Source organism: Malania oleifera, chromosome 10, assembly GCF_029873635.1.
Source record: "Malania oleifera isolate guangnan ecotype guangnan chromosome 10, ASM2987363v1, whole genome shotgun sequence".
NCBI classification, from domain to species: Eukaryota; Viridiplantae; Streptophyta; class Magnoliopsida; order Santalales; family Ximeniaceae; genus Malania; species Malania oleifera.
In genome coordinates this window covers 88,573,317-88,600,626 of record NC_080426.1, presented here as the reverse complement: position 1 = coordinate 88,600,626, position 27,310 = coordinate 88,573,317, and the positions used below count along the sequence as shown (strand labels likewise).

The following is a 27,310-nucleotide window of genomic DNA, read 5'->3' as shown; positions in this document are numbered from 1 at the left end:
TGCTTTGGAATTTTCATACATTGACCACTGAAAAACATCCCGTCAAATTACAGAACAAATAAGCAAACATTAATAGGTACAAGAAACTAGGGCCTCCCCCCTTACACAGCTTATTTTACACATCTCCATGCATAGATATTAGACACATATATTCTTTAGCTTTCTTTCCCTTATTCGATCAGATTACAAAGAATATATCACAACCATAACACTTAAATTTTGAAGGCTAACCAAACTACCTTTTGTAACCCATAGCTATAACAGGAATCCTCACTTTATGCCCTCTGCTACCTTTCATCAAAACCTCTCCAAAACTGTATGTTCCAGTCACTGACCGGACAGTGAGGCTCACAGAGAACTTCCTTGATGCGCCAGATTTCAAAGTCATGGCTGGGGGGTTTGCTTCAATAGCAATTTCTGGCTGCATTCTGGTTGAAATCACGTAAGTTTCTTGCTCAGCAACATTTGTGACAGTGCGAGTCACAGTGCGAGTTCCCACAAGATGGGAAACTGCAATAGATGGGGCATTAAAATTTGATGGGGAGCCAATGCTGTAGTTGCAGGGCAAATGAGTGTATTTCTCTATCTCATGAGCATCAATTCCAGGTGTTGTGCACAAAAATCCCAAGTAGTCCTCATGACCTACACAATACAGTTGGGAAACTGAATGAGTTCAAATTATGTGAAAAGATTTCCCTAATCCACAGACTCTTCTACAACCCAGAAAAGGTGTGCCCAAAATGAATATCAATTGTTCATACTTGCAGCATATATATTTTATAGTGCTAGGTTCCGCCTCATATTTCCCCATGGCTTTCTATACACTATTTAACAGTTTTTCAATGAGTTCCTCCTCAGAGTTTCACATGTAATTCCTAAAATATTATACTAAGATTGCTATGTCCCTTGGCGTTGTGTTTCTTGTTTCCACTTCTCACACCGCATTGCAGTGCCTCTACTGTCTCTGCCTCGCATGTGTGGGCGCACACGCTCCCCCTTATATTTGGCACAAATCACACAACAGGATCAACTAAATTGAAAGATTGAAATTAATACCTACTTTTTAATTAAGTAATCTACTCGTGCATGAATTGTAAAAAGATATTTTTATAAATATTATGGCCCAGTTCACTTGTAGAAAAAAGTTTTATTTTCCATTTTAAAGTTTTCAAATAATTGCAAAAAAAAAAAAAAAAGCCACTTGTTTTCCAAATTTGTACAGGAAAGTTTGATAAAATCTTTTTTTATTACTTTCAAACTTTCTTATATAAATGTTCGAAAACTGGAAAATGAGGTGGCATTATTGTAATTACTTGAAAATATGGAAATAGAAAATAAAAATAGTTTTCCACAGGCCCGAATATTCTCTCCCTCATTTTTTTCTGAAATTGCGACAATCTAGGTTATGAGACTCATTGGCCATATGGCCCCATCTAATTTTTTCCTAGAAAGGCTAAAGGATAAAATATAAGAGAATGGGTGCCAATTATAGTTTGTACCACAAGAGGTGGACTAGAGGGAGCCTGTGGGGGTGTGGCAATTTCTTAGGAAGTGGCAGGAGGAGCCTTAGTGGATGTCTTGTAAAGCTGGAAAGGGAGATACTGCCTTATTCTGGCATGATGATTGGTGTGATGTGGATTATCTCCCTTTTAAAAAATTAAAATAAAAGGAGATGAATTTTCTGATTGTGTTTGGTTGGCGAGGTTGGGATGTGTGCCCTTTTCAAGTGGAGGGACTTCTTGGGATATTCTATTTGCAGGGAATGATCAAGATTAGAAGTTAAACATCTTTTCAAATTTCCTTCATTCCTTATATAATGTTGTTTTGATTTCCTTGTGTTAAGTCCTTTTAACTTGTGGCGAGTTCCTTTTATGTCCAGATGGAATTTGGAGGATGGAAGGGACAATTTTCCTAGAGAGGCTATCTGGAAAACTGTGCACCTACAGGAGCTTGGAAAGTCATTTGGGACACCGTTTTGACTATTGAAAATTCCCCAATAAGGGGAAAATTTATGGTGAATAGATGTTTTCTTTGCAGAAGTGCAACTGAAATGGTTCAACATTTGCTTCTAAGCTGTGGGATCTTTCCTTTTTTCCTAGGTGGGAATTTCCTGGGCAGCTGCAGGATTTACAAAGGCATTGTCAAAAGCATGGAGGGGCATTTGTTCTTCTATAGATCAGAGAGGCTTCTTGCTTTGATCTTTCTACTTTCTGATTTTCTGGAGGGAAAGGAACAGGAATGCATTTGAGGGGAATGTCACTTCCAATCCTAAAGATATGATACAAAACACACAATTTTTTATTTAGTTGGAGGGAGCACATTATGTAGATGTTTAGAAATCTGTGTGGTTCTGCTTCACTGTAAATCTCTCCTCTATTGTACTTAGAATGCATTGGATGCCTTAAGTGTTTTTCTCTTTGCTTGGTGAGAAATAAATGAAGAAAAGAACCTGCATCAAAAACAAGTCCAGGATCTAGAGCAGCTGTTGGATTGACATGGCCACTGCCATAATCAAAAGGTGTCGCTGAGACCAGAGTCATAGTTTCTGATCCTCCAGAATATTGTTGGGCTTGAAGAGGTCGTCCAGCTCTGTCCAGAATCGTTGATGTTGTCATCAAGGCTGATTTGATAGTAGCTGGGCTCCAGTTGGGGTGTTTCTGCTTTACAAGAGCAGCTATCCCTGCTATGTGTGGAGCAGCCATGCTTGTTCCAGATATCATAGCAAATCCTTCTCCTGCTCAAAGCAAAAAAGCAGATTAAATTGCGTCAATTATTCTGAAACTGCAGGAGTTATACCCCTCCCCGCAATTTTGTAAAACCAAAAATTCCATGTTTTAATAGAGAATGAGAGACTGAGAGAGAGAGAGAGGGGGGGGGGGGTGGAATTTTAGCTTTCTACATAAACTCCCTGCAGAGAATGGAGGAAAAAAAGGAAACTAGAATTCTACATTCTACGCATCATTTTCTGACCTTCCAAATGGAAATAGAGCATAAACCATGGTACCCGGTATAAACACATTATTTCTCCCTCCAAAGTGCCAGAAATTTAACCTAATATAGAAGTTCATAAATTCTTTTTTGTTGATAAGGAAGTTAGTCCTGAACTTCAAACATCTCCATCTGACTCTTCTGCTGGAGTGACAATATACCATAATACTAGATTTTAGGATTGTATTCTAGGCAAAGTTTTGTGGGAGATGGTTTATGCCTTGCTTTGACAGCAGTGGGTGATGTGCAAGCAGGGTTCAGTCTCTAATGAGCTTAGTGCTTGGGAAGGGAGGAAATGGGCTGGGATGGGGAAATTCAGAATAGCATACCACATGCCAGTATGTGGATCTTATGGCAGGAATTGTAGAGCATTCAAACAGGTGGAGTATTTCTTAGTTCAATGAAGAATCAAATACTGAAATTTAGTTGAAATTATCTCAAACAATATGAGGAGAGATAGGTTAACTGAACCATTAATTCTTACCAACATAATTAGCCTCATCTGTGCCATTTCGAGACCAGGCAGCCCAAATGAGAGATCCAGGAGCAAGAATGTCTGGTTTGAGAAGATCTGCATCTTGGAGGCTGAAATCTTTAACATTGGGCCCCCGAGCAGAGAATAATGCAACCTGTGGGGCAGATTTGTGGAGGACAGGCATCAAACCATTCCCAATGCTGCCAATTGCTTCAAAGCTTTTCACTCGCCCAGTCCAATCTCTTGATGTAGACACGTTGTAATAGTCTATCAGTTCCTAAAATGAAAGTAATACCAAAGTAAAGATTCATAAGATTCACGGACAAGTTGGGCCGGGAAGAAACATGAAGAGATCAACATGTGGCTCACATGAGTTCCAAGCAAAAACATGAAATGGAAATGGTGGAGGTTACACTCCCAGGAATAACAAATGCAATTGACATGCCAAAAGTAAACTTTAGAGAAAGAACAAAAAAATAAAAATAGTGCTACTATTGTTCCTACCAAATGTTTAAAAAGGTATAATCAAGGATCACCTCAAGACAAGGCATGCCAAAACACCTTGAGGAATAATCTACAATACAATACCAAACTCTCAAAAAGCAAACACAGAATGCAATAAAGCTTATCCATTTGCACTTTGTACCTTTTGGATTGTGGCTGTGCATTTTGAGTTGGTGCATTTTTAGCCAAATTTGTAGCAGAAATCTATCCAAAAAAATAAATAGTTGGCTAGCAGAATTTAATCATATGTCGGCAAAAACAGAAAAGGGAATTCTGTAATTTGAGTGAATTTTACTTTTAAAATCCTGAACCTGCACTTTTCCAAAACAATTGGAAGTTGCATCTTAGCGCAATTTGAACTTTGTAATGTTATGATTATCTTTTAGCATGTTCTACTTGAATAATTTTAAGTTTACATGCTTAGACCAAGCAAAAGTAGTTTATAAATCATTTTCCAAAAAAAAAAAAAATCTAACTTTCCTAGTTTTTCTTGTTTTTATTCAAAAGGGTTATGCCCTAAAGTATTGAGGCTTATTCCTTGCCTCATAAGGGCTAAAACACCTTACATTACACCTTCGCCTTTTAAAAACACTGGTTTCTACTGAATCATTGTTTTGATTAATCCACCTTTAAGACAACCAGAGATTACACTGGTTTGAAGCCCCTCTAATCAAACCTAAGCACACTGTGATATTGAAAACTGTTGAAATCCATGTGATATCAGAAATTGCAAGGTGTCAACTCATAGAATTCATAACCACACCATATTTCAGTAAACATTAACTGCATTTGCAGATTGTGCTTCATCACACACACAGCTGCCCAACTTGTACGAATCGTGTAATCAGGCTCAGAGAAAACATATTTACCATTGATTTGCTGACATCAGTGATTAGAATCCCTGGAACACCAACAGGAACAGGATCAAACTTTGTTTCTGGAGAAACATTTTCCACAGCAAGAACAAATCCAATTGCACCAAGGCTCTTGGCTGTTTCTGAGACTTTCTTGATTGACGCAGTACCAGCAACAAAATTGAAGGAATAACCACAAAGAAGAATGTTCCCCTTGACCAAGTTTTTGTTCAGAACTTCCGGTCTCTGGCAGTCAGTGGGGCTGTACTTCATTACTGAGGAATCCAGTAGCACATCATTTGCAGCAACCAGAGTGAATGTTTGATTTGGATGTGTTGCAGCTGTAGTAAACCATGAGAAATACTTCAGCATCTTAAAGGCAAACACAATTTCAGGGAAAGTAACAGGTTTTAAACCAGTGATTGGCAGGTACTTCATAATTAATTGCAAATTTCTAGAGCATTAAGCTAATAAAGTTCTAAAAAAAAAAAAAATCAGATACATAGCTTCAGATTTACTGCAAAATGATGTAAGATAGACTGAGAATTTCCAGGAGTTTTATTTTACCAGGCACTACCATAACAAGTCAGATAGCACCCATGTGGTATCACACAATGCACACTGAGCAATGCTGTGCTGCGAAATTGGATAGCCAAACTTGACAGCTTAACCATCCAAGATGTTGATTCCTAATGCACTTATCAAGAACAGGTGGTTATATGTTAACATCGTGCTATACGCATAAGGCAGACCTTCAAAATCACCAATCTAAATGATGTTCAAAAAGGGACCATGTAAACTTTAGAGTTTAGAAGTTGGACTATAATTTTTGTTATTAATTTTAATTGATTGTTCTCGATAACCAAGTACCATGCAGGAGTATTTAAATAAAAATTCAGAAGGCCAGCCCAAGTGAAATCCCAAGTCCAATCCTTGTGGTATCCCATTTGATATACCATGATGAAATTAATTTAGATAATGTCCAATAGACTTGGTCTGGTTCCTATGACCTACTTACAACATATGGGGTGTTACTTGACAACATAATGATTCAGGTATCCCAAAGAATCGAATTGAGAGCAATTTAAGCTTTTTTGAGGAAGGATCTACTGCATAAGGAGCACCTGATTTGCAATTTTTAGTATGCAAGCAATCAATTAAAATTAAAAGGAAAGTTCTATAAAACGGCTATAAGACCAAGCATGCTATTGAATCAGAATGTTGGGCAACTAAAAAACAACATATTCAAAAAGTTAAAGTTGTTGAAATGTGAATGCAAAGTAGATGATTGGTAAAACACTACAATGACAACAAGCCTTGATTCCCACTAGGTGGGTTGGCTATAGACGAATCTTTTTCTGCCAATTCACCAGATCGAAAGCATTTTCATCCTCTACCTTAAGACCTATTAAATTCTTCCTCATTACATAATTCCAAGTTATTTTAGGTCTATCCCTACCCTTTTTAATACCAAAAACAATAACTAACTCACTCCTCCTCATAGGTGTGCTGCTAGGTCTTGCCCAAACCATATGCCCTTCCCTTATCTTATCTTCGTTGTTGTGTATAGTTTTGTTCCTTAATTTATCTTGTAAGTAAAAGTTGTTGAAATGTGAATTCTAAGGTGGATGAGCAGTAAAACACTAAAGGATAAATTAAGGAATGTACACATACGCAATAAATTAAGTATAGCACCGATAGAAGATAAGATAAGGGAGTGGTGACTTAGATGGTTTGGGCATTTTGAAAAGCATGTCAAGTAGTAAACACATGAGGAGGAGCGAGCTGGTTGTTGTTAATGGTACTAGGAGAGGTAGGGGTAGACCAAATCAACTTGGAATGAGGTAGTGAGGAAGGATGTAACAGCCTTTAAGTTGGTTGAGGAAAATGCACTTGATCATGTGAATTGGCAGAAAAGGATTCATATAGTTGATCCCTCATAGTGGGACTTAAGGCTAGTTGTTATTGTAACACTATTTTTTGAATGGGGAAACTTTGTTTTCTACATTTTCCTATGCTTGGAAAGATATTCCAACCCTAAGTCATATATTTCCCATCATTGTAATCAAACAACTAGGAATGCTATTTTGAATGAAATTATAACCTTTTTCTCTCCCTTGGTTTTGTATCTCTTAGTGGATTCAGTTGAGTGATGAACTTTTTTTATTTGCTCTATATCTCCAGGATAGGGATTTTCAGTATCGTTTTATGAGCGTTTTTTTTCCTTTTCTGCCCTTACTTTTGTGTTTGTTAATAGATTGTGTTATCATCATTTTATTTTATTTTTTTACTTAAATTTAGTCGGACTAAGACAAAATATTTATTAGAATAAAATATTTGAGGCTTTGACTAATATCTAAAAGTCTTTTACAGAATTTTTTTTTTTGGGTGGGGGGAACATTAAAGCATCTAAAGTTGCTAACAAATTAACCAAAACCTATAATCTCATCCAACTACAAAAGGCATTAAAACGAGAAAAAAAAAATGTCTATATTCATATTAAATTTCCAAATTCATGGGCAATACTCTCTAGCTCTATATGAACATGGATATGCCTGATTTTATTTAGGAAACTAACCTAAAAATGAAGAGCACTTATCACTGCCTCAGCCTGAGTAATTTAACCTCTTATTAGTAGCCACCACTCACTATCACGCAAACATCACACATCCATAACAAAGAAATATGCTACAATTTAGCTTGAACTTATAGCACCCAGAACTACATCCAAATCTACATTTTATATTCCCTTTCATAACTTCATGTTTTCAAATCCAACTTTATTTATTTATCCATCAAGTAAAAGAATCTAGAAAAACAATAACCAAAACTATGCATGAAATCATAAATTGGATAAAGTTTGACAATTTTACTAGTACATGTGGCATGAAATCAAAAACATGTCCTTTGAATTTAAAATCATAAAACAAAAATATGCAGCTAAATAATTAAGAGATCAAAAACAATGAGGATAAAATGCATGAGTAAATAAGAACGAAAAAAAAAAAAAAAAATGAAGCAATGCCTCAGCATTACCTATGGTTTTGCTGACTTATAAACTGAAATGGATTCACAAGTGCAAGTTTCAAATCATTTGAAATTTTATCTTTGCCAATCTTCTTACTCAATGGTTGACAAAAAGCCTTATCTTCATATTTGGTTTCTTTTTATCTCATATCATTGTATGAAAAGTTCACCCAATCAAGTACACTCTGTTGCTAAAGGCAACCAAATGAAAAATAGCAACAACACTGATAAAAACCAAGATGCAATCAAGCATAATACAACTTACGCGACAACCCAAGTCCAGGTAAGATTTTTCCATTTCCCATATTTAGATGGTTTTTGTATCTACGATCATCAATTGCGGCAGCTACAGATGCTATCCATGGACTGTAAGACAGCAAGGTTTTTGGAAAAGGGCCTCCATTTCCAGCCGCCTGTGCAACGAATACACCAGCTTTCACAGCTGAAAGAAGCGTAGCATCAAAGGGGTTTAAAAATGTGGTCTTGGTTGTTGTTGAAGGACTGTTTGGCCCCACTGAGAGATTAAGAATGTCCACGCCATCAAGAACAGCCTGTTCACAGAAGTTCTTCCAAGTCATAACCATTCTAATTCATAAATTAGTCAAAGAATGTCCAGACTGTTGCAAAGAAATATATATCCAATTTGTACCATTTGCAGCCAATGTGGTAGTTAATAAGCAATGAACTCTGAATTTTTCAGTTTACTTAAAAGCAAGATGGCACGATACAGACAGGTTTTGTGTTATAAATGACTTCTAAATCAAAAGCCACAACACAGATCATGAGGTGTTTGCGAGCAGATCAACTAAGCTGGTTCATGAAAAATTTGGATCAAGAGCCATGGACTGATGATGCATGCAAACTTTGACAGCTTTATTAATACAGATCACACATTTTCTACATAATCTAAAAGCCTGATATCTGGCCATTTCTCACAGTCCACATCATAATTTAACAGGATTCATCAGTTAGACAAGTATTTTAAATCCAAAAAAGAAAAAAGAAAAAAAAAATAGACATACATAACATATTGTCTATATCAGTCAAACCCACAAAGCACAACATTATGTCAAAACAAAAAAGCAACCCAATTGTCATCAATTCCTTTCTAAGATTGTCTCCTAAAAAAGAATTACACTTTACCAATAGGAACTCATGCCCCTGGCCAGATAAAACCCTTCTCCAAGTTTGAGCAGTCAACCAGTTCGCATCAGTGCCAGGAATGACAACCTCCTTCGTGACATCAAAACTGCTTCCAATTCCCAGCAACTTCCTCCTTTGAAAATATCTCCTTGCATCCGCCGGTGTCAACTAAGTTACAAGAAATTAAATTGCTATATGGGTCGAGTCCTGATTTTGTTTCCTATAACTGCAGCCATAGGAGTCCACCATTACCATCCTAGCTATGGTATTATCCATCTTTCCACAGTGTAGCATCAGTATTATATTACTATTCAGTAAATAACCTTCAAAATTGATATTTCATTGAAAAAAGTTTTGAAGACTCACCAATGGAGAAAGGAAATTCAGCTCGAAATCCCAAGTTCAATAATTACGGAGGTTATCTTCAAATTCTGTATTTATGCAGGGGAAAAATCTAATTTAAAATTTTAATTATTTTTTAGCACTTCCCTTGTTACTATAACTAGCTTGTATATCTAATTTTACAAGAGATTTTGTGTGTGTGTGTGTGCGTGTGTGTGTGGAAGCACGTCTAATTTAATTTAACTTAAGAAAATATTCTCACAACTAAATTAATTGGTTTACACAATAAAGAGAAATATGTGGAGGGAGAAAGGGATTGAAGAGAGATGAGTGATAGATTATGAGACAGTATTTTAAGATTATACTTCAATGTTAAATGAAAGATTATTTGGTGTCAAAAAAGATGTTAAATAATTTTCAGATGGATTCATTAATGTAAAGAATATAATGCCTTCTTTTTTTTTGTTGCAAATTTCAAAGTTGGTAAAAGAGCAAAAGGAGAAATTGTCCACATAATTGCTTACACAATGAAAATATTCATATGCTTCGTCTCTTCCACCATTCTGCATGATTTAGGGAAATATCCTCTAACAGTTGTTAATATTGTCAAATCCATAAACTATCTTGATTTTCTTCCCCTCCCCATCCGAATGCCACTAACATTCATTAGTTCACTTCTACTCACAAGTCTGTAGTTCAGCATTAGTTGCAAGTGCCCAAACCATTTTAACTACCTTTCCTTTATCTTGTACAGGCGCTGTGCTAGCTCATCACAAATGCGCTCATTCTTTAATTTATCTATGACAGTTACACCGCCCATCCACCTTAGCATCCTCATTTCAAAACCCAACATTATTAGCCATATAGCACATTTGGTCTTATAGCCATCCTATATAGTTTCCCATTTGATTTAGGGGTATTTTATGATCACACAACACATTGGAAGCACTTCTCCAATTTAACCAACCAACTTTAATCATGTCATTTTCCCCTTCTTTAGTTATATGCTCTCAAAGCTTTACCAATATACTCTTAGCATATTTTCTTGTTTCTTTATACTTTTTATCTAAATTTTTCCATATTTCTACATTGTTGCCATGTCTTAAGCCACATTGTTTCTGTCTTAACTATATTGTGGATATCTTAATCCCAAAACCATCTCTCCTTGCCCAATACCTTTTTAATTGAACTATGCATTATATTCGAAAGAGTGTTTGTGTCTATGTTATCTCCTATTGTCCAATTGGCTTCTTTTATTTTTGAGATAATAATAATTAAATTTCAAACTAGAAATTTATCGCTGTAGAAATCAGTAAGATATGTTACTATAAATATGGGTTAACTTAAGATTTAATATATTCTCAAAAATAGTCTAAGTTTTAAAAAGTTAAGATGAAATATGTTAATAAATTAAGACTAAATATAGGGTCAAATATAGTAAGTTTAAAAAAGTCAATCAGGAAATAGGATAAGAATATTACACTAATTAAGAAATAAATAGAACCAATAATATGAAACATTCTATTTTTAATCTATATATAAATGCTAGTATAGTTTGTCGAATATTGAAAGGAGTCATTGTCCACATAAGCCATAAGGTAATAACTGGCTTAATGCTTATGTGGAAATGAGCATAAAAGGTTATAGGCAGCAGGACTGATACTCAGAACCTCTTGGTAACCATGCTCTCGTACCATGTCAGATCACACCGCTTGACCTAAAAGCTTAAGCTTTTAGATTATGAATCAACAAAGTATATTAACAACAATTATGCTTAGGATAGGTTTTACAAGGTTATTTCTTGTCTAGGATGGTCTCTAGAGTCTATAAAGAAAGGCTTTAGTACCTGCAATATTTTGGGAATTGATTTTGTGATTAAACTGGTTTGTGCTACCCTAGGGGCTCTACCCCTCAACCCTTTCATGAGTACCTGTACCTCTATTTTCCTCTCATTCTCTCTCTGTCCCATCTCCACCCTACCATGTATCTTTCCTCTCTCTCTCTCTCTCTCTCTACAACAGTCACCCTTAGTTGAACAAAATAGATACCACCGAGGGAAAGCATTGGGAAGACACAAAGGAAAATTTGCGGCATTAATTTTTTTTTTTCATTAGAAATCATAGCATTAAATTAATGAAAATTTGGTCCATCTCGGGGGCTTATGAAAATTTCTCCTTATTCTATGGCTTTGAAATCTTTTAAAACTGTGCCCTTGATCCAAAATTACAGTTCAGTTACAGGTTCATTTTGCTGGTTTTGTGCTTGCTTTTCATAAGGGTCAAGGGTGCCTCTTTTTTTATTCAGTATCAATGTGTCGTCTGCTGTTTTTATACACTGCAATGAAAATTTGTGGAATTAATTTTTTTTTTCTTATTTTTTTTCATTAGACATCATAGCATTAAATTAATGAAAATTTAGTTCATCATGGGGGCTTACGAAAATTTCTCCTCATTCTATGGCTTTGAAATCTTTTATAACTGTACCCTTGATCCAAAATTACAGTTCAGTTACAGGTTCATTTTGCTGGCTTTGTGCTTGTTTTTCATAAGGGTGCCTCTTTTTTGATTCAGTATCAATGTGTTTTCTGCTGTTTTTATACACTGCAATCTTTTCACTTTTCTGTCAGCATAGGATGTCCCCATTTGTTATTTCTTAGTTGGACTGGCATTAGCTTCTTCCTCAATTTTTTCTCATCACAATAATGTTTAGGATAGGAAGTCTCACATAACAACTTATACTTTTCTATATAGCCTTTCAAACTGATTTACAGTCTTTTGATAAAAAATATTATGATTTATAGTGATCATCTTAACCCTCCCCCACCTACAAAAACGTTTATCTTCTAGTCTTTATAATGGGAATGGCAATTTTTTTCAATCAGTAAGTGTGCTGAAGTAAAGGACACCTAACAGGACACCTAACAGATTGTGTGACAGCAGCTGGACAAAGTTTATAAAAGAATGGGCAAGCCTTGATTCAAAGGCTCAAGTTCTTATTTGGCAGTGCCAAGATGTTCGAACAAATTATTGGGCTTTAATTAGCCCAAGTTGTCTTGAGGTTCAGAATGTTGTTTTTATGCTCATATTGCAGTGACATTTTGGTAATTTTTTCCTTTGGCTGGAGGATTAGGCTGCAATGAAACAAAGTAATTCAGGTCCCTTACCCTGAAGGGTAAGCACCTTTTCTTGGGCATGATGCCTAAGATCCTAGATGTGATTGCCAATGTTTCCCTCTTCTTCTCTTCTCTCTCTCACCTCTTTCTGCAGACAGCCTGCTGCCAGTGCAGAAATTCCAGAGAAAACCTACCTATAAACTACAAATAAACTTCTTTCCTATTGTCTGACCTAGTTTACACCACCATCAGGAATCCCACATAACCAGGCATTACAGGTTTTTGATTGCCTCCATTTTCACCTTTTATTATATTAATCCTCAACCTTCCTCCATTTGAACTTTTTGTTAGGACAATAAACCGTTTGTTTCAGTCTATCGCCTTAGCAAACCCCACCAGTCCTACTGCCCAATAATCAGCCTGTGTAAGTGCAAAGCTTCAAAGATCTAACATCATTGGGTCAACAACATACGGAGGAAGTATGTCTATACACCAAGATGCATAAGTGAAAACAAAGACAATCAACTTATAAACATATTCCTTTAAACCAAATCATAAGCTCTTCTAATAGCCCCAATCTTTTCTCAAAAGACACAAAACCCAATTTAATCTAATCCACTTGTCGTAATAGAAGAGGTGTCCCTAGACCACAAGACTCCCCACTTCGCTGAGGATAGGGGGAGGGTCGTCCCAACGTATGGAGTCTTATGTTAAGCTGAAATGGAAACGGATTAAATGGAAACGAAAAATTAAATGGCCTTTAAGAGGATGAGTTGTAGATGAATATGAGTCGTGGAGGAACCAGCTTTCATGCGCTGGAATGATAATGCTCACATGTACTCTCTTCCTTTCCTATCCATTCAATATGGCTATATAATGAAGCAATTGTACGTGAATGAATATACTGAAGTGAGTGAGCGAGGAGTGTGAGAGTGCTAAAGGTGAGAGAGAGAAAAGTGTGAGAAGAGTTGAGTTGAGTGTGTGTCACCTCCTCTTATTTTTCTCCCAGTTTATAGTATATTCGGTGTGCTCCGTGGACGTAGGTTAGATTAGACTGAACCACGTAAATCTGGTGTTCTTATTTTATGTGCTTATTTTGCTTGTGTGTGATTATTGTTCCTAAATCCCTAACAAGTGGTATCAGAGCCAGGTTGGAGCAAAGTCGCCATATCATAGCAAAATTTTCAGATTGAAGCAGATCGGAGATCCCAAGAGCTACATTGTATTAATTACGTGTCTAAGGAAAATTCTGTCTAGGAAAGTGGGACTTAAGTGGTCCATTATAACCCCCCACTTCCTTGAGAATTTACATGGTATAATTTAACACAATCATCATTGGACTCCACTGTCACATCAGCAAACACGTCAGCACTAGACCCCACTGCCATATTAGCGCCACGCCATCATTGGGCCCTACTTGCCACGTCAGTGCCACGTCATCACCAAGTTCCACATGTCACGTCAGCAGTTAGTTAACGACATTAATTAATGTTGTCAGTAACAGCGTCAGAATATTTAGTTAAGTGGGAGTATATTTCGTTAAGTTAAACGGAAAGTTGACCAATAGTGACCAGAAGGTTTGACCAGGTTTTTGGAGTCATTTCAAGTCCGTTTTTGAACGACTTGAACCATTTCAAAGGTTTTTAGCTGTTCCAAATCCAACCGTGCTGTCCATTTGAGCTGATTCCATCTCTAGATCGACGAATCGAGATGTCAAATGAAAATAGCTCAAAGATCAAGATGTTTAACGGCACCAACATCGGTTTCTGGAAAATACAGATCAAGGACTACTAGTTTGGTAAGGAGTTGCACTTACCATTGAAGGGAGAGCCAGATTCCACGAAGGATGACGAGTGGGAGTTGCTTGATCGAAAAGCTCTCAGAGCTATTAGGATGATGCTGGCAAAGTCTGTTGTTAATATCAAGCACATGACAACTACCAAGTCTCTTATGGATGCGCTCTCCAATATGTATGAGCAGCCATCAGCCGCCAATAAGGTACACTTAATGAAAAAGTTATTTACCATGAACATGTCCGCAGGTGAAAGTTTTAGTAGAGATCTAAATAATTTCAACGAGTTGTTGGATCAACTCGCCTCAGTTGAAATCAAGTTTGATAGTGAGATCCATGCCTTATTGATTCTTAGTCAGTTGCCTAAGGGTTGGAAAGGTATTGTTACTACGATCAGTAGTTCCGTATGAAAATCAAAGCTGAATTTTGATGAAGTTGTCAGCATGATTTTGACGAAAGAGATTAGGATGTCAAACACTGCTTCTACTTCAAGTTCAACATTGAATGTGAAAAGCCAAAGGAGAGATTCATGGAAAGGAAGCGGACATGGTCGATCAAACAATCGCGGCGATCTAGGTCTAGGCGAACCAAATCCAGAAATCCCAAAGGTTCCCAAGGCACAAAGAACATTGAGTGCTGGAACTGTGGAAAGTTCAGTCATTTCAAAAACCATTGCAAAGGTTCAAGAAAGAAATATGAGGCAAAGACAAAAGCAAATGTTGCTTTAGAAGAAGGTGATATATTGATATGCTCTTTGAAGCGCAAGGAGGAGTCTTGGGTCTTAGACTCTGGAGCCCCATTTCATGCCACTTGCAGTAAAGACTGCCTAGAAGAGTATATACCAAGTGACTTCGGTAAGGTATACCTTGGCAATGATCAACCTTGCAACATAACTAGCAAGGGAATTGTGAAGATCAAGATGAACAGGTCAATATGGAAGCTGAATGATGTCAGATATATTCCAGACCTAAGAAATAACTTGATCTCAGTTGGTCAACTAGCAGATGAGGGATACATTACAACATTCATTAGCGATGAATGGAAGATTTCAAAGGCTGCACTGTCGACTGCACGAAGTAAGAAAAGTGGAACGCTTTATGTGACTTCTAATACATGTATGTCTATTTCAGTTGTTACAGAAAATGTCGATAGCAACATTTGGTATCAACGAATTGGTCACATCAGTGAGAAGGGACTCAGGGTGATGCACTCAAAGGGAAAGTTGAGTGATCTACGATCAGTAGAGATTGATATGTGCGAGGATTGTATATTCGGGAAACATAAGAGAGTCAGTTTCCAGATATACACCAGTACCCCAAAAAAGGAGAGACTTGAACTAGTCCACTCAAATGTATGGGGACCGATGACCGTCTCATCCCCAGGAGGAAGGAATTACTTCGTGACGTTTATTAATGATCATTCTCGAAAGGTAGAGTTTACTTCCTGAAATACAAATCTGATGTCTTTGATGCTTTTAAGATTTGGAAAGTAATGGTTGAAAATGAAACTAATTTGAAAATCAATAAGCTGAGAACTGATGACGGTGGTGAGTATGATGACACCAGGTTCAAGAAATTCTGCTATGAGCATTGTATCAGGATGGAAAGAACTGTACCACGTACGCCTCAACACAACGGCGTAGCCAAGCAGATGAACCAATCATTTATGGAGTCAGGCTTACCAAAGCAGTTCTGGGCAGAAGCAGTCCATATAGCAGCATACTTGATTAATAGGAGTCCATCAGTACCATTGGACAACAATCTACCAGAAGAGGTATGGAGCAGAAAAGAGGTGAGACTTTCATATTTGAAAGCTTTTGGTTGTGTAGCATATGTGCATGTTAATGATCATGTCAGAAACAAGTTTGATCCAAAGTCTCAGAAATGCACCTTCATCTGTTACAATGAAAAAGAGCATGGGTATCACATTTGGAATGATGAAAACAAGAAAGTGATAAGAAGCAGAGATGTGATCTTTAATGAAAAAGTGATGTACAAAGACACACATACAATAGAACTAACAGAACCCGCAGAACCAGTTCAGAATGAAACAACTTATGTAGACTTAGATGATGTCCTAGAAGGTGTCAGGACACAACAGGGAAACACCGAGAATCCTTAGGCGGAGGAGACACAACAACAAAATGCCAAGATTCCTCAGGCAGAGGAACCTGTGGAGCAGATTGTTGCACCACCATCTCCTACTCCAGCTCCAGGGCTTAGGAGATCTTCTCGGTAGCATGTACCAAATAAGAGGTATATGAATTATTTACTTCTTACAGATAGAGGAGAACCCGAATGCTATGATGAAGCATGTCAGCAGGAGATTCGAGCAAGTAGGAGCTTGCAATGAAGGACGAAACGAAATCCCTCAACTCCAACAAAACGTGGGAACTAGCTAAGTTGTTCAAAAGTAAGAAAGCTCTTCACAACAAGTGGGTGTACAGGATCAAAGAGGAGTATGACGGATCCAGGAAATACAAAGCCTGATTGGTAGTCAAAGGCTTCGAATAGAAAGAAGGAATTGACTACATTGACATTTTTGCACCGGTTATGAAGTTAACAACCATCAGATTAGTCTTGAACATTGTTGTCTCAGAGGGCCTACATCTCGACCATTTGGATGTAAAGACAGCATTTCTTCACGACGATCTTGATAAGGAAATTTACATGCACCAACCAGAAGGATTCTCAGTAAAAGGTAAAGAGAATCTTGTGTGCAGATTGAAGAAGAGCTAGTATGGTCTCAAACAAGCTCCTAGGCAATGGTATATAAGATTTGACAGCTTTATGCGTAGAAAGATTTTCAGTGACCATTGTTGATACTTCAAGAGGTATCGGTCTAGCTATATCATACTATTGCTATATGTTGATGACATGTTAGTTGCAGGACTAGATATGGGAGAGATTAGGAAATTGAAGGAGTTTGACATGAAGGACTTGGGTTCAACCAAGCAGATACTTGGGATGCGGATCTCCAAGGATAAGCAACAGGGAACGTTGCGGTTATTTCAGTCGGAGTATATTAGCTGTGTTTTACAGAAATTCAACATGAGCAGCGCCAAGGCAGTAAATACACCATTGGCCAGTCACTTCCGTCTCTCCAAGGATCAAGCTCCCCAAACAGATGAAGAGAAGGACTTCATGGCTAAGGTACCTTACGCCTCAGCCATTGGAAGTCTCATGTACGTCATGGTTGGTACCAGACCAGACATTAATCAAGCAGTGGGAGTTGTTAGCAGGTTTATGTCAAATCCAGGGAAGACTCACTGGGAAGCAATGAAGTAAATTTTGAGATATCTACGTAGCACTATTGATAAGTGCCTATGTTTTAGCAAAAGAGATTTGAAAATTCGAGGATATGTTGATGCCGATTTTGCAGATGAAATTGATCATCGCAAAAGCACCATCAGATATGTGTTCACTGTTGGCACAACAACTATTAGTTGGATGTCACAGACACAAAAGATTGTTATTTTTATCCACTACAAAAGCTGAGTATGTAGCAATGACAGAAGCTAGTAAAGAGATGATTTGACTTCAAGGTTTGTTAACAGAGTAAGGAATAAAGCAGGAAAGAAATGTTTTGCATAGCGATGGTTAGAGTGTGATGCATTTGGTAAAGAACTCTACATTTCATTCCAAAACCAAATACATTGGATTACGTTATCATTTCTTCACATCTCTATTAGAGGATGGAGTGTTGACACTGAAAAAAATCCAAGGTAGCAGGAATCCGGCAGATATGTTGACAAAGGTGATGACTACAGAGAAGCTGAAGTTGTGCTCAACTTCAGTTAGTCTTAATGCTTGAAGACAGATTTGAACACATCATTATCCATATATTGGTTGAGATAGTATCTCTGTTTCCAAGTGAAAGATTTTTAAGCTTAAATGGAAACGGAGAAAATTGAAACGGATTAAATGGAAACAAAAAACTAAATAGCCATAAAGAGGATGAGTTGTAGATGAAAATGATCCGCGGAGGAGTCAACTTTCATGCGTTGGAATGATAATGCTTGCGTGCTAAAATAACCAATTAAATATCTCAATTACTCCCTTCCTTTCCTATCCATTTAATATGGCTATATAATAAAGCAATTGTACGTGAATAAATATAGTGAAGTGAGTGAGCGAGGAGTGTGAGAGTGCTGAAGGTGAGAGAGAGAAATGTATGAGAAGAGTTGAGTTGAGTGTGTGTCTCCTCTTGTTTTTCTCCCAAGTTATAGCATATTCGGTGTGCTCCGTGGACGTAGGTCAGATTAGACCGAACCACGTAAATCTGGTGTTCTTATTTTGCTTGTGTGTGTGATTATTGTTCCTAGATCCCTAACATCATACCACTTGTTGTGATAGAAGTTAATACTCTTTTCTTGTTAGGAAGTGTTCAATATGAACAGGTTCTATTTCAAGAACCATCAAAGTAAAAAAGATTAGATTTCTTTATTCATGTGTAAAAGGGGAAAAAAAAAGTGCTACATTCCACCCAAACCCTAGAATTATTTTTTTTTGGAATATTGACAGCCACCCAATCCGCCTAACCTGACCAACCAAAATTTGACCGACCCAAAAAATTGATTTCAACTGGTTTATAGATCAGTTGGCAGTTTCCCATTTAGCATAACCCGACAATATGAGTCACTTTGCGGGTTTAGTGTCTAACCCACCAAACCCAACCCAAACTACCTCTAATGCAATTATGTTAAAAATGCGGGTTTAGTGTCTAACCCACTTGACCCAACCCGAACTACCTCTAATGCAGTTATGTTAAATAAATAAATAATATGTGCCTACAACTACATATTGCATATGATGGACTATAGGATTGGCATATTTTGGAGTGTTTTAATTTATATATTTTTGGTCTTATTTCTATTGTAGTGATTTTTATACATATGACATTTTGGATTTTTTGGAAGACAATGGGCATATTTTGCATTTGATGGTTTAATATGATTGATAGTATGCATGTTTGATTACAAATATAATGTATCTTTGATTACTTTTAGAACCTTGTTTAAATTGTGTCATCAATGCAAAATTAAAAATTATAAGTACTTACCATGTTACATCATGTTGCACATTGATACCTTTTTTTAATGAGAAATCTACTAATATAATATACTTAACTTGAATGACGCTAGCGTTAGTGTTTCTAATGTAGGATATGTTATTATGTTTGGAAAAACTCTCATGTATATTCCTTTGTGTTTTTTTTTTTCACTTTTCCTTTAAACAAGCTAAATTGCAACCCCGACCCAACCCACCCGACAATCAAACTAACCTGAACTGACCACATCCTCAACGGTTCAGCTTAGAATTGGCTTTTTACCAAACTGACAAGATCAGATCAATTGGAATTTTGCGCCCAACCTGACCCATGAACAACCTTAGCCATAACAATTGCAGAACAACACTACAACTAGTAAACAAACAATGTTTCATCTTTAGTGGAGATAGTAATATAAATGTTCAAAATGCCCTCTACTTTTTTTCATCCAACTGAATTGTTGCACTTTGGTTGGTGTCATTTGGCCATTAGTAATTCACTTTTCTTCACTGATAAAAAAACTAGAAAAAGAACTAGTATCTTCTCAACTAAGGTCACTCATGGAATGAAAATGTACCTGCTCAATTGCAGCTACGACATCAGCAACAAACCCTCCAAAAAGCCTGTAAAGTGCCTTGTACACAGCAATCCTGTCAATATAATAGAACACATTTTTTAACAAGAGTTTAATATTAACAAAAGGCAATAACAGAAATTTCTTTAAATCTTCATTTGTGTAGGTTACAATCCTCACCTAGCACGGGGAGCCATTCCACTAGCTTTTCCAAATTCATGCCCATACATTTTCACAGGAATTCCATAATTTCCAGCTGCAATAGCTGCTGTATGACTATAATCCAATGACCCAAAAAAATAAAAGTATTAATTAGAATTACAAATAAATAAGAGTGAAAATAATAAGTAGCTACTAAAGAGATGTTACATCCAAATAGAACAACATGGATATGGAATTATGGGGGGAAATGAACTGAGATATATATATATATGAGATAACACACAATTTTCACAATAGTCATTAAATACTTTTTAATGTTTCGGAATGACAGAGCATCTGTCAGTGGATGCAACTATAAAGCAAATCTACAGAGTGGACCAAGATAGTAACCATATTAAGAAAGAAAAATAGATCAGAAAACAATATCCAGGAATAGGAGAAAAGCTGAACCTGGAATCAGCAAAACGAGATATGCTTAGTAAGTTTAGTATTTAGTTTTATAATTACAGATATATGACAATCTAATAATATTATTACAAATTTATATGAAGTTTCCCATATTTTACATGTTCATAGCCTATCGACATCATTTAGGCTGCCTATTTCGCAGACTTATTTTCGGCATAGATTTAGGAGAACATGCATGAATTAGAACTTGTTTTGTATTATATTCTTTTATGTTGGGGCTACTCTCTAAATATGTGCTTTAGCTGTTTTTAAGGTATAAATACTTGGTAGTCATATGTTTGAGACAGTTTTTTAATCAAATTGAATTCAGCAACTATGTTCTCTTCCCTACTTCAGTATGTACAGTTTTCTTCTTCTACTTTGTTGTTCTTCTTCCTTCTTCTTCTATCTCCTTCTTCCCTTATCTTCTATTTTTTCTCTTCTCACCCATAATTCTCAGAATTTCCTTACTTTTCTGCATCGCTTACTAGTCAAATTCTTCAACATTAGATTCCAATATTCACGTTTATGCCCAACCAGAATACATGAAAATCGTCCAAATTATTTTATCAGATAGACATATAAAAACTTTACAGGTTATTTGTACTTATTTTAAAACTATAACACTTTCCTTCGTCATATGTAAGAAATGCATTTTGAACTTCAAGCGATAAAATGACTGAAATAATAGCAGCACCTATATGTGGATTATATCAAAGAAGAAGGCTCTAACCTTCCATGTCCATCACCATCCAAGGGAGATGCAAAATCAACTTCAGGATTAAATGCGCCAGCTGCAGTGGCAGCTTTAGCGAAGTGCTGAGCTCCGATAATCTTCTGATTGCAGAAACTTAACTTGGTGTCAGGATCAATTTCACATTTCCCTTTGTACTTCTGAAGAGGCCTATAGGGTTCAGCTTTGTAGGTCGCAAAGCTAGGATGACGTGGATAAATCCCAGAGTCCACAAAACCTATCACAATATCTTCTCCAGCCCAATCAATGCCACCTCCTGTTGGCCATACTCCAGTTGGCAGCCCCAAAAACTGGGGTGTGTGTGTTGTCAGTCTCTTCACCTTCCAATCCTTCTCCACAGATTTCACACCAGGGGCATGTCCAAGTGTTTCTGCCTACTAATATATTAAGTTTGCGTAAGGAAATGTGATTGCAAGAGGACTAAACATCAATCAAACTTAGAAGCGGTAACAAATAAATAAAACTAAAAGTAGAAAAAGAACAAAGTTTCACCTGTTCAGGTGAAAGTTGAACAGCAAATCCATTAATAAGATGCTTATAGCTGTAAAGTTTCTTGTAACTACCATGTTCAAACAACATCCCGAGAAGCATGTCATGTTTCTTCTCCAGGTGATGTGAATAGGATATAACCAATTCACTGAAATAAACACCAAGCAAAGAAAAAAAATCTGTGAGAAATACAGTTTCAGATGACAAGTCCAATCCAGATTTAAAAATCACGTATGTTAAGCCAGCATCTTATACGATAATCCCAGTATTTAAATGCATACAAATCACCCACTTGGTCAAATATTGAGCATACCCGACCAATTGTTTCATATGAATTATTATGAACTGTGAAAGAGCCCTACAACAATGTAAATAATACATAAATAGAGAGAAAAAATAATATATAACTAGATGAATGCATGCATGCATAAATGCACATATTTGAACTAGTCATTTTTTTCACTTGCAAGTTACAAGTGAACAGTGTTTCAAGATTAATTTTAGCAATTTGTTCATGCAAATGTCCCTAGATTTCAGAAAACATATAGTGAGGACTGATTGGTGCACCGGGCTGCCCTTTTTAAAAAAAAATTTCTCTTAAAATTTTATTTATATTTTGCTTAGTTATGTTTGGTTATCAACCATCCATATTTTTTTAGTAATGTACGAAAAACACTTGAGAAAAATCAAATCATTTTAGATTTATTTAAATTGTAATTTTTTACTTTATAGCAGATTTTTTTTTAACTGTAATCGAATTTCTTATGGTTTGAAATAGATATGATTGAGACTGTTTCAAGATTTATGATTTTATTCTTGATTTAATTTTTTAAAAGTCAACTCTATTGTTTAGATGCTCTGTAAAAGTTTTATAAATGCAAAAGTTGTCTACCTCTTAGACGTGTTATTCAGCAGAAGAGATGCACAGAGTTTTTCAAATTCAAATCTTAATCTATCTAAAATTCTAAAAGTACTTTTATTTACTTTTAGTTGAACTTAACTAATTCTATGAATGTTTTGTATTATTTTCAAATGGCAAGTACTATTTACACTATTTTTATACTCTCTAAGAGAGTTTTAGAAGATGCAAAAGTAGTTTAATTATTCTATATTTTCCTTTTAGGATAAATCGTGCATACAGTTTTTGAAATTTAAAACTTAATCTATTTAAAATACATATTATAAATGTAATTTTACCCAAAATATGTGTAACTTCATCTTCAAAGATAAGAATGTTTTTTGCTCCACAAAATAATTTAAATTATTCTTACTTTTATCAATATCATAGTTACAAATTTTTAATAAGGATAGCATAATCATTTTTAATGCCATTCAAAAAGCATACGAGATATTAAACAATACAAAATCAAGGGAAAATGACATAAAGAGTCAGGGACTTATAGTTCTAAGTTTTTCTTTCTTAATGATATCTCACAAAAGAAAACATTTACAAATAGGAAGTCTGATAGCTTCATCATGCAAATTAAAGATACTCTGGTAATTAAATTATTTGGCCAACTAATGGAAAATGCACTTGGCTGGGCCTAGGAGGTTGACTGAAGTACAAAACATATAATAATAATAATATTAATAATAAAACAGGCCAGTAATTCAAGCATAAATTGATGAACATCGTATGCTATCAATTTATTATTAAAATCAGTTCTGAATACTCCTATAGAATATCCAAAAGTAAATTCTAAATGGGTAGGTAAAATAGTAACAAGAGCTACCGTCTCTAAAGGTAAGAAAGGGAAAAAACAATGTTTATTAACTTTTTTTTTATGATTTTATAAATTAAAAACAGTCTTCCATTGGTTGTCTCCCCCCCCCCCCCAACTGCAGCCCACCCAAGATAGGTATTCTACGTCCATTCTCAAAACTTTGTTTTCTACTCAGGCATTTTTCACTCTATACCAAGACCACCAGCAGTGTGGGAGACTTGGGCACTAGGTATTACATTTTTTTGTAATAGAATTAAGGCATCAATACATAATTTAAACATAAACAAGTGCATTTTGGATACAATCATTTTCTCTTTTTATATCTTAAGTGAATAAATAATAGTATAAATAATTTTACCCGTGAATAAGTGTAATATCTGGATCACATTTAAATATATCATAATATATTTCACCAGCAGCTCAGGAAATTTGAGACTAAGAAAATGACAAAAATGCTAGAGCAGTCAGCCTCAAACCATCCAGCTGAGTTGGCAACCCTTTTATTTTAAAAGAAATTAGTAAAAAACTATCATTCTTGGAATAAACAAATTCAGTAAGTATTTTAACAGTAATTAATCGTAATCAATGTTTAATAGCCTAAATGGATTCAAGCCAGTCGTATCAGGAAATCAAGCACATACCCATTTAACCAGGCTATTTTAGGTGGGCTGGCAGCTTGGGTTAGTGTTTGCCTGATCTACCATGTAGACAACGAATTGGCCAGCTTTGATGAATTATTTACACATCTAGTCACGCCTGGGCCGCTGCCTAGGCATGAAGACATCACGCATGACCAGACAGTCAATCCAATAATTCACGGAATCAAATAATTTACACATAAGTCAGAAAGCGTGCATCATCTGACAAGATGTCTCACGCTGCTGCTTCTCAGAAATGACCAAACAGCTCACCTTAGCATAGTCTAAGAGCTGAGAGACATGATAGTATCATCCAAGCCATTGATTTTGCTACTTTTTTGCCGAAGTATTTAAAAAAAAACAAAGGAAAATTTCGCCAATACCTCGTGGGATCAATCTTTTCATCCGCTTCTACAGCTGTGGCTTCAAAACCATCAACACCGCCCTTGTAACTGATCACCGGCTCTCCTTCTACTGTCACTAAGTAAATCTCCGCTTTCCCAATGATCAAGAGGCCACATAACACTAGAATTTTACAACTAAGCTCCACAGCCTTCATTTTTCGAAGATTTTATTCTAATTACAGTAGCCTGCAGAAGGGTTCATCAATTGGAGTTCACCAAACTGCATTAAATTTTAACAGCTTAATCAGGAAAAAAAAAAAAACTAACTTGACAGAGATACACAGACAAAAAGTAAACAAATAATTTATTTTCCACCATTGTTGGTCATCACCCCCCCCCCCCTCCTTACAAAAATGACAAAAAAACTCCAAAAATTGAAGATCCGCGAGTGGAACACAGAGCTATGAATGAACGTACTTATCTAAGAAAAATACTGAAAATCTCCCTGCAAAGGGAGATCCGATCATGAGGAAGAAGCTCATACACTAGAGTTAACCAATTACTACAGAAATAAAGTGGTGTTGAGAGAGAGAGAGAGAGAGAGAGTAGCTAGAATCTCCAAAGCAGAGCAGAAGTAGAGCTAAACGAATTTCCCATTCTGAAGCTACCATTGAAAAATATCATCCAGTAGAGAAAACAAGATTAAAAAAAAAGTGTAACTTCAAAATATAACAAAACGCCGCTCTATTTTTACCCAAAATACGATTCGATCCTAGTTCGCGAAGCTCTGATTCTCATTCGCCAATCCGCATCAAATCCAGGAGGGGGGGAAAAAAAAAAGAAAAAGAAACGGAATGACCAATGGTGTATATATATCAATCCAAGAAAGGAATCCCGAAATTTTCGTGATTCGCATTCGCGGCCATGAAGAGTACAGAAGTGAAGAAAAAGCACCGAAAGCTAAAAATTTCAGTGGCACCGATCCAAGAAAGGAATCAACGCAGCTGAAGAGTGGATCGCGGTAGCTGATAAAGCGGATGCGCAGAGGAAGTGGGTGCGTGAATCTGAGGGTTCAGATTGCATTGAAGACGAACAATCTGGGCGCTGGTCAGCACAGAGGATTGGAGGTAGAAGAGGCTGTGAGCAAGGATTAGAGATCCAGGGGCTGCATTGGTAGTTTATAGAGAGAGAGAGAGAGAGAGAGAGAGAGAGAGAGAGAGAGACAGTGACTGAGTGATAAAGTGACAGGTAGTTAGGGTTTTTCACTTTCCTCTTGGCGCTCTAGACAAGAAGCTGAAGATTATACTAGAGAGCCATACGATGCTAATTTAACTGTTCATTAAAACTTCACTAATATTATCTTTTTTCGCGCGAATCTTCTCTAAATTACAACCTTTTTTATTAATTAAAAGCTCCCTCATCGACCCAAATTTTAACCATGAACACATACCGGTTATTTAATTTGTAATATAACATCTAATATCTAATGAAAAAGACTTCTATCAAAATTATATTTTTTAGTAGAGCAAAATGATAAGTTATTTTTTGTATTAAAATCTATTTTAACCCTAATATTTTTAAGTGATCGTAATCATTAATTTTACTAATAAAAGTTCACTTCTAAATGAAGTTAATGATTGTGAATTACATAATAGAAATTAACATAAAGTTCTTTCGTCTATGGAGTAGTGAATCTATTTGAGGCTTAAATATTATTGAATATGAAAAAAAACTACATATTATTTTTAAATTATTATACTAATTATATACTTGAAACCATAATCGGTTCATGAATAAATTTTTTTAAGTTTCTTTAGGGTTAAGCTCATAATAAATAATAGTAATATAATTTAAAATATGAATTTAATGTTCATATACGTAAGGAAGATTCACTAATATTTTTAGATTATGTTATGATGACAAAAAAATAACTGTGTTAAATTGGTAAATATAAAGTTTTAATTGCACTAACTAAAAGAATAAGGATTAAAATGAATTTCGCTTGATAGAATGAGGACTAATTTTTAATTCCACTTTTTTAGTAAGTATTTAAGAATTAAGTGTCAATGCATGTATCATATTTTTTGAATTAATTAATGAGGTTGTTACATTTGTACTTATACTATTAATTACTTCAAATACATCATTGTATAAAAAAAGTAGTGTTTGGCATATTATCCAAAAGGAAAATATTGAAGGATGGGGTCTATTATTAGGGGTGAGCATAATTCAGGGAAACCCGAATTAACTGAATTAACCGACCAAAATTGATCGGTTCGGTTCGGTTCGGTTAAGAATATAAGATTGATCGGTCAGTTCGGTTATGGTTTTACAAAGTCCGGTTAATCGGTTTGGTTAAGAGGAATGTTGATTCAGTTAACCGATATAACCGATTTAATAATGAATTAAAATTTAAATATAAATTAGTATATATTAATTTGTTATTATGTTAATTAGTATATGTTAATTTCTTAATATGTTAATTAGTATTTGGTAAAAAAATCTACAATTATATTATGTTTTTATTAATTAATTTCAAATTAGTTCGGTTAAATTCATTTGACCGAATTACCCGAAAAGGTAATTCGATCGGGTTCAGTTCAGTGAGGCCCTTCTATTTGGTCTGTTTGGTTAACAGTTCTCATTAACCGAAAATTTTAGTTAATTTGGTTAATTAACCGAATTTGGCCGAACCGAACGTTTCCTCACCCCTATCTGTTGTGATATGGGCTTAGATGGCAGGGCTAGCACTGCTCTATCCAAAAAGAAATATATTAAAGAAATATACACTTTCCATTTTGAATAATATATACTTTCCTTTTTTTCAATTCTCTCATATATATATATACCCTTATAATCCTTGTAATATGTGTGAATCAATAGAGAAAAATT

The 27,310-nt window shown here is 35.7% G+C and overlaps 1 protein-coding gene across 4 annotated transcripts; it reads right to left on the bottom strand.

The window, feature by feature from the left end:
- Nucleotides 1–25,735, bottom strand: LOC131165755 (subtilisin-like protease SBT2.5). 4 transcript variants are annotated; one of them, XM_058123795.1, is made up of 11 exons: nt 25,173–25,735; nt 24,458–24,698; nt 21,716–21,860; nt 21,203–21,597; nt 20,041–20,136; nt 19,864–19,936; nt 8,114–8,399; nt 4,837–5,162; nt 3,473–3,740; nt 2,450–2,734; nt 1–642 (listed from the first exon to the last, which is right to left on the bottom strand). In XM_058123795.1, exons 2-11 carry the CDS (start codon nt 24,631–24,633, stop codon nt 236–238), a joined length of 2,457 nt encoding a protein of 818 aa, XP_057979778.1. In that variant the 5' UTR covers nt 24,634–24,698; nt 25,173–25,735; the 3' UTR covers nt 1–235. The 4 variants fall into 4 exon arrangements, with proteins under 4 accessions (XP_057979778.1, XP_057979779.1, XP_057979780.1 ...); XM_058123796.1 differs by having other exon boundaries at nt 25,373–25,713; XM_058123797.1 differs by having other exon boundaries at nt 24,458–24,664; nt 25,373–25,693.
- Between the last annotated feature and the right edge of the window lie 1,575 nt (nt 25,736–27,310).

What these genes read in the sequence shown, in the direction of transcription:
- LOC131165755 (XM_058123795.1), bottom strand. Translation starts at nt 24,633, where the DNA reads ATGAAGGCTGTGGAGCTTAGTTGTAAAATTCTAGTGTTATGTGGCCTC. An exon ending in GGAATGGCTCCCCGTGCTAG is followed by an intron (nt 19,937 to 20,040) that starts GTGAGGATTGTA and finishes TTATATTGACAG; the next exon opens with GATTGCTGTGTACAAGGCAC. An exon ending in TGGACTTGTTTTTGATGCAG is followed by an intron (nt 643 to 2,449) that starts GTTCTTTTCTTC and finishes TGTATTGTGTAG; the next exon opens with GTCATGAGGACTACTTGGGA.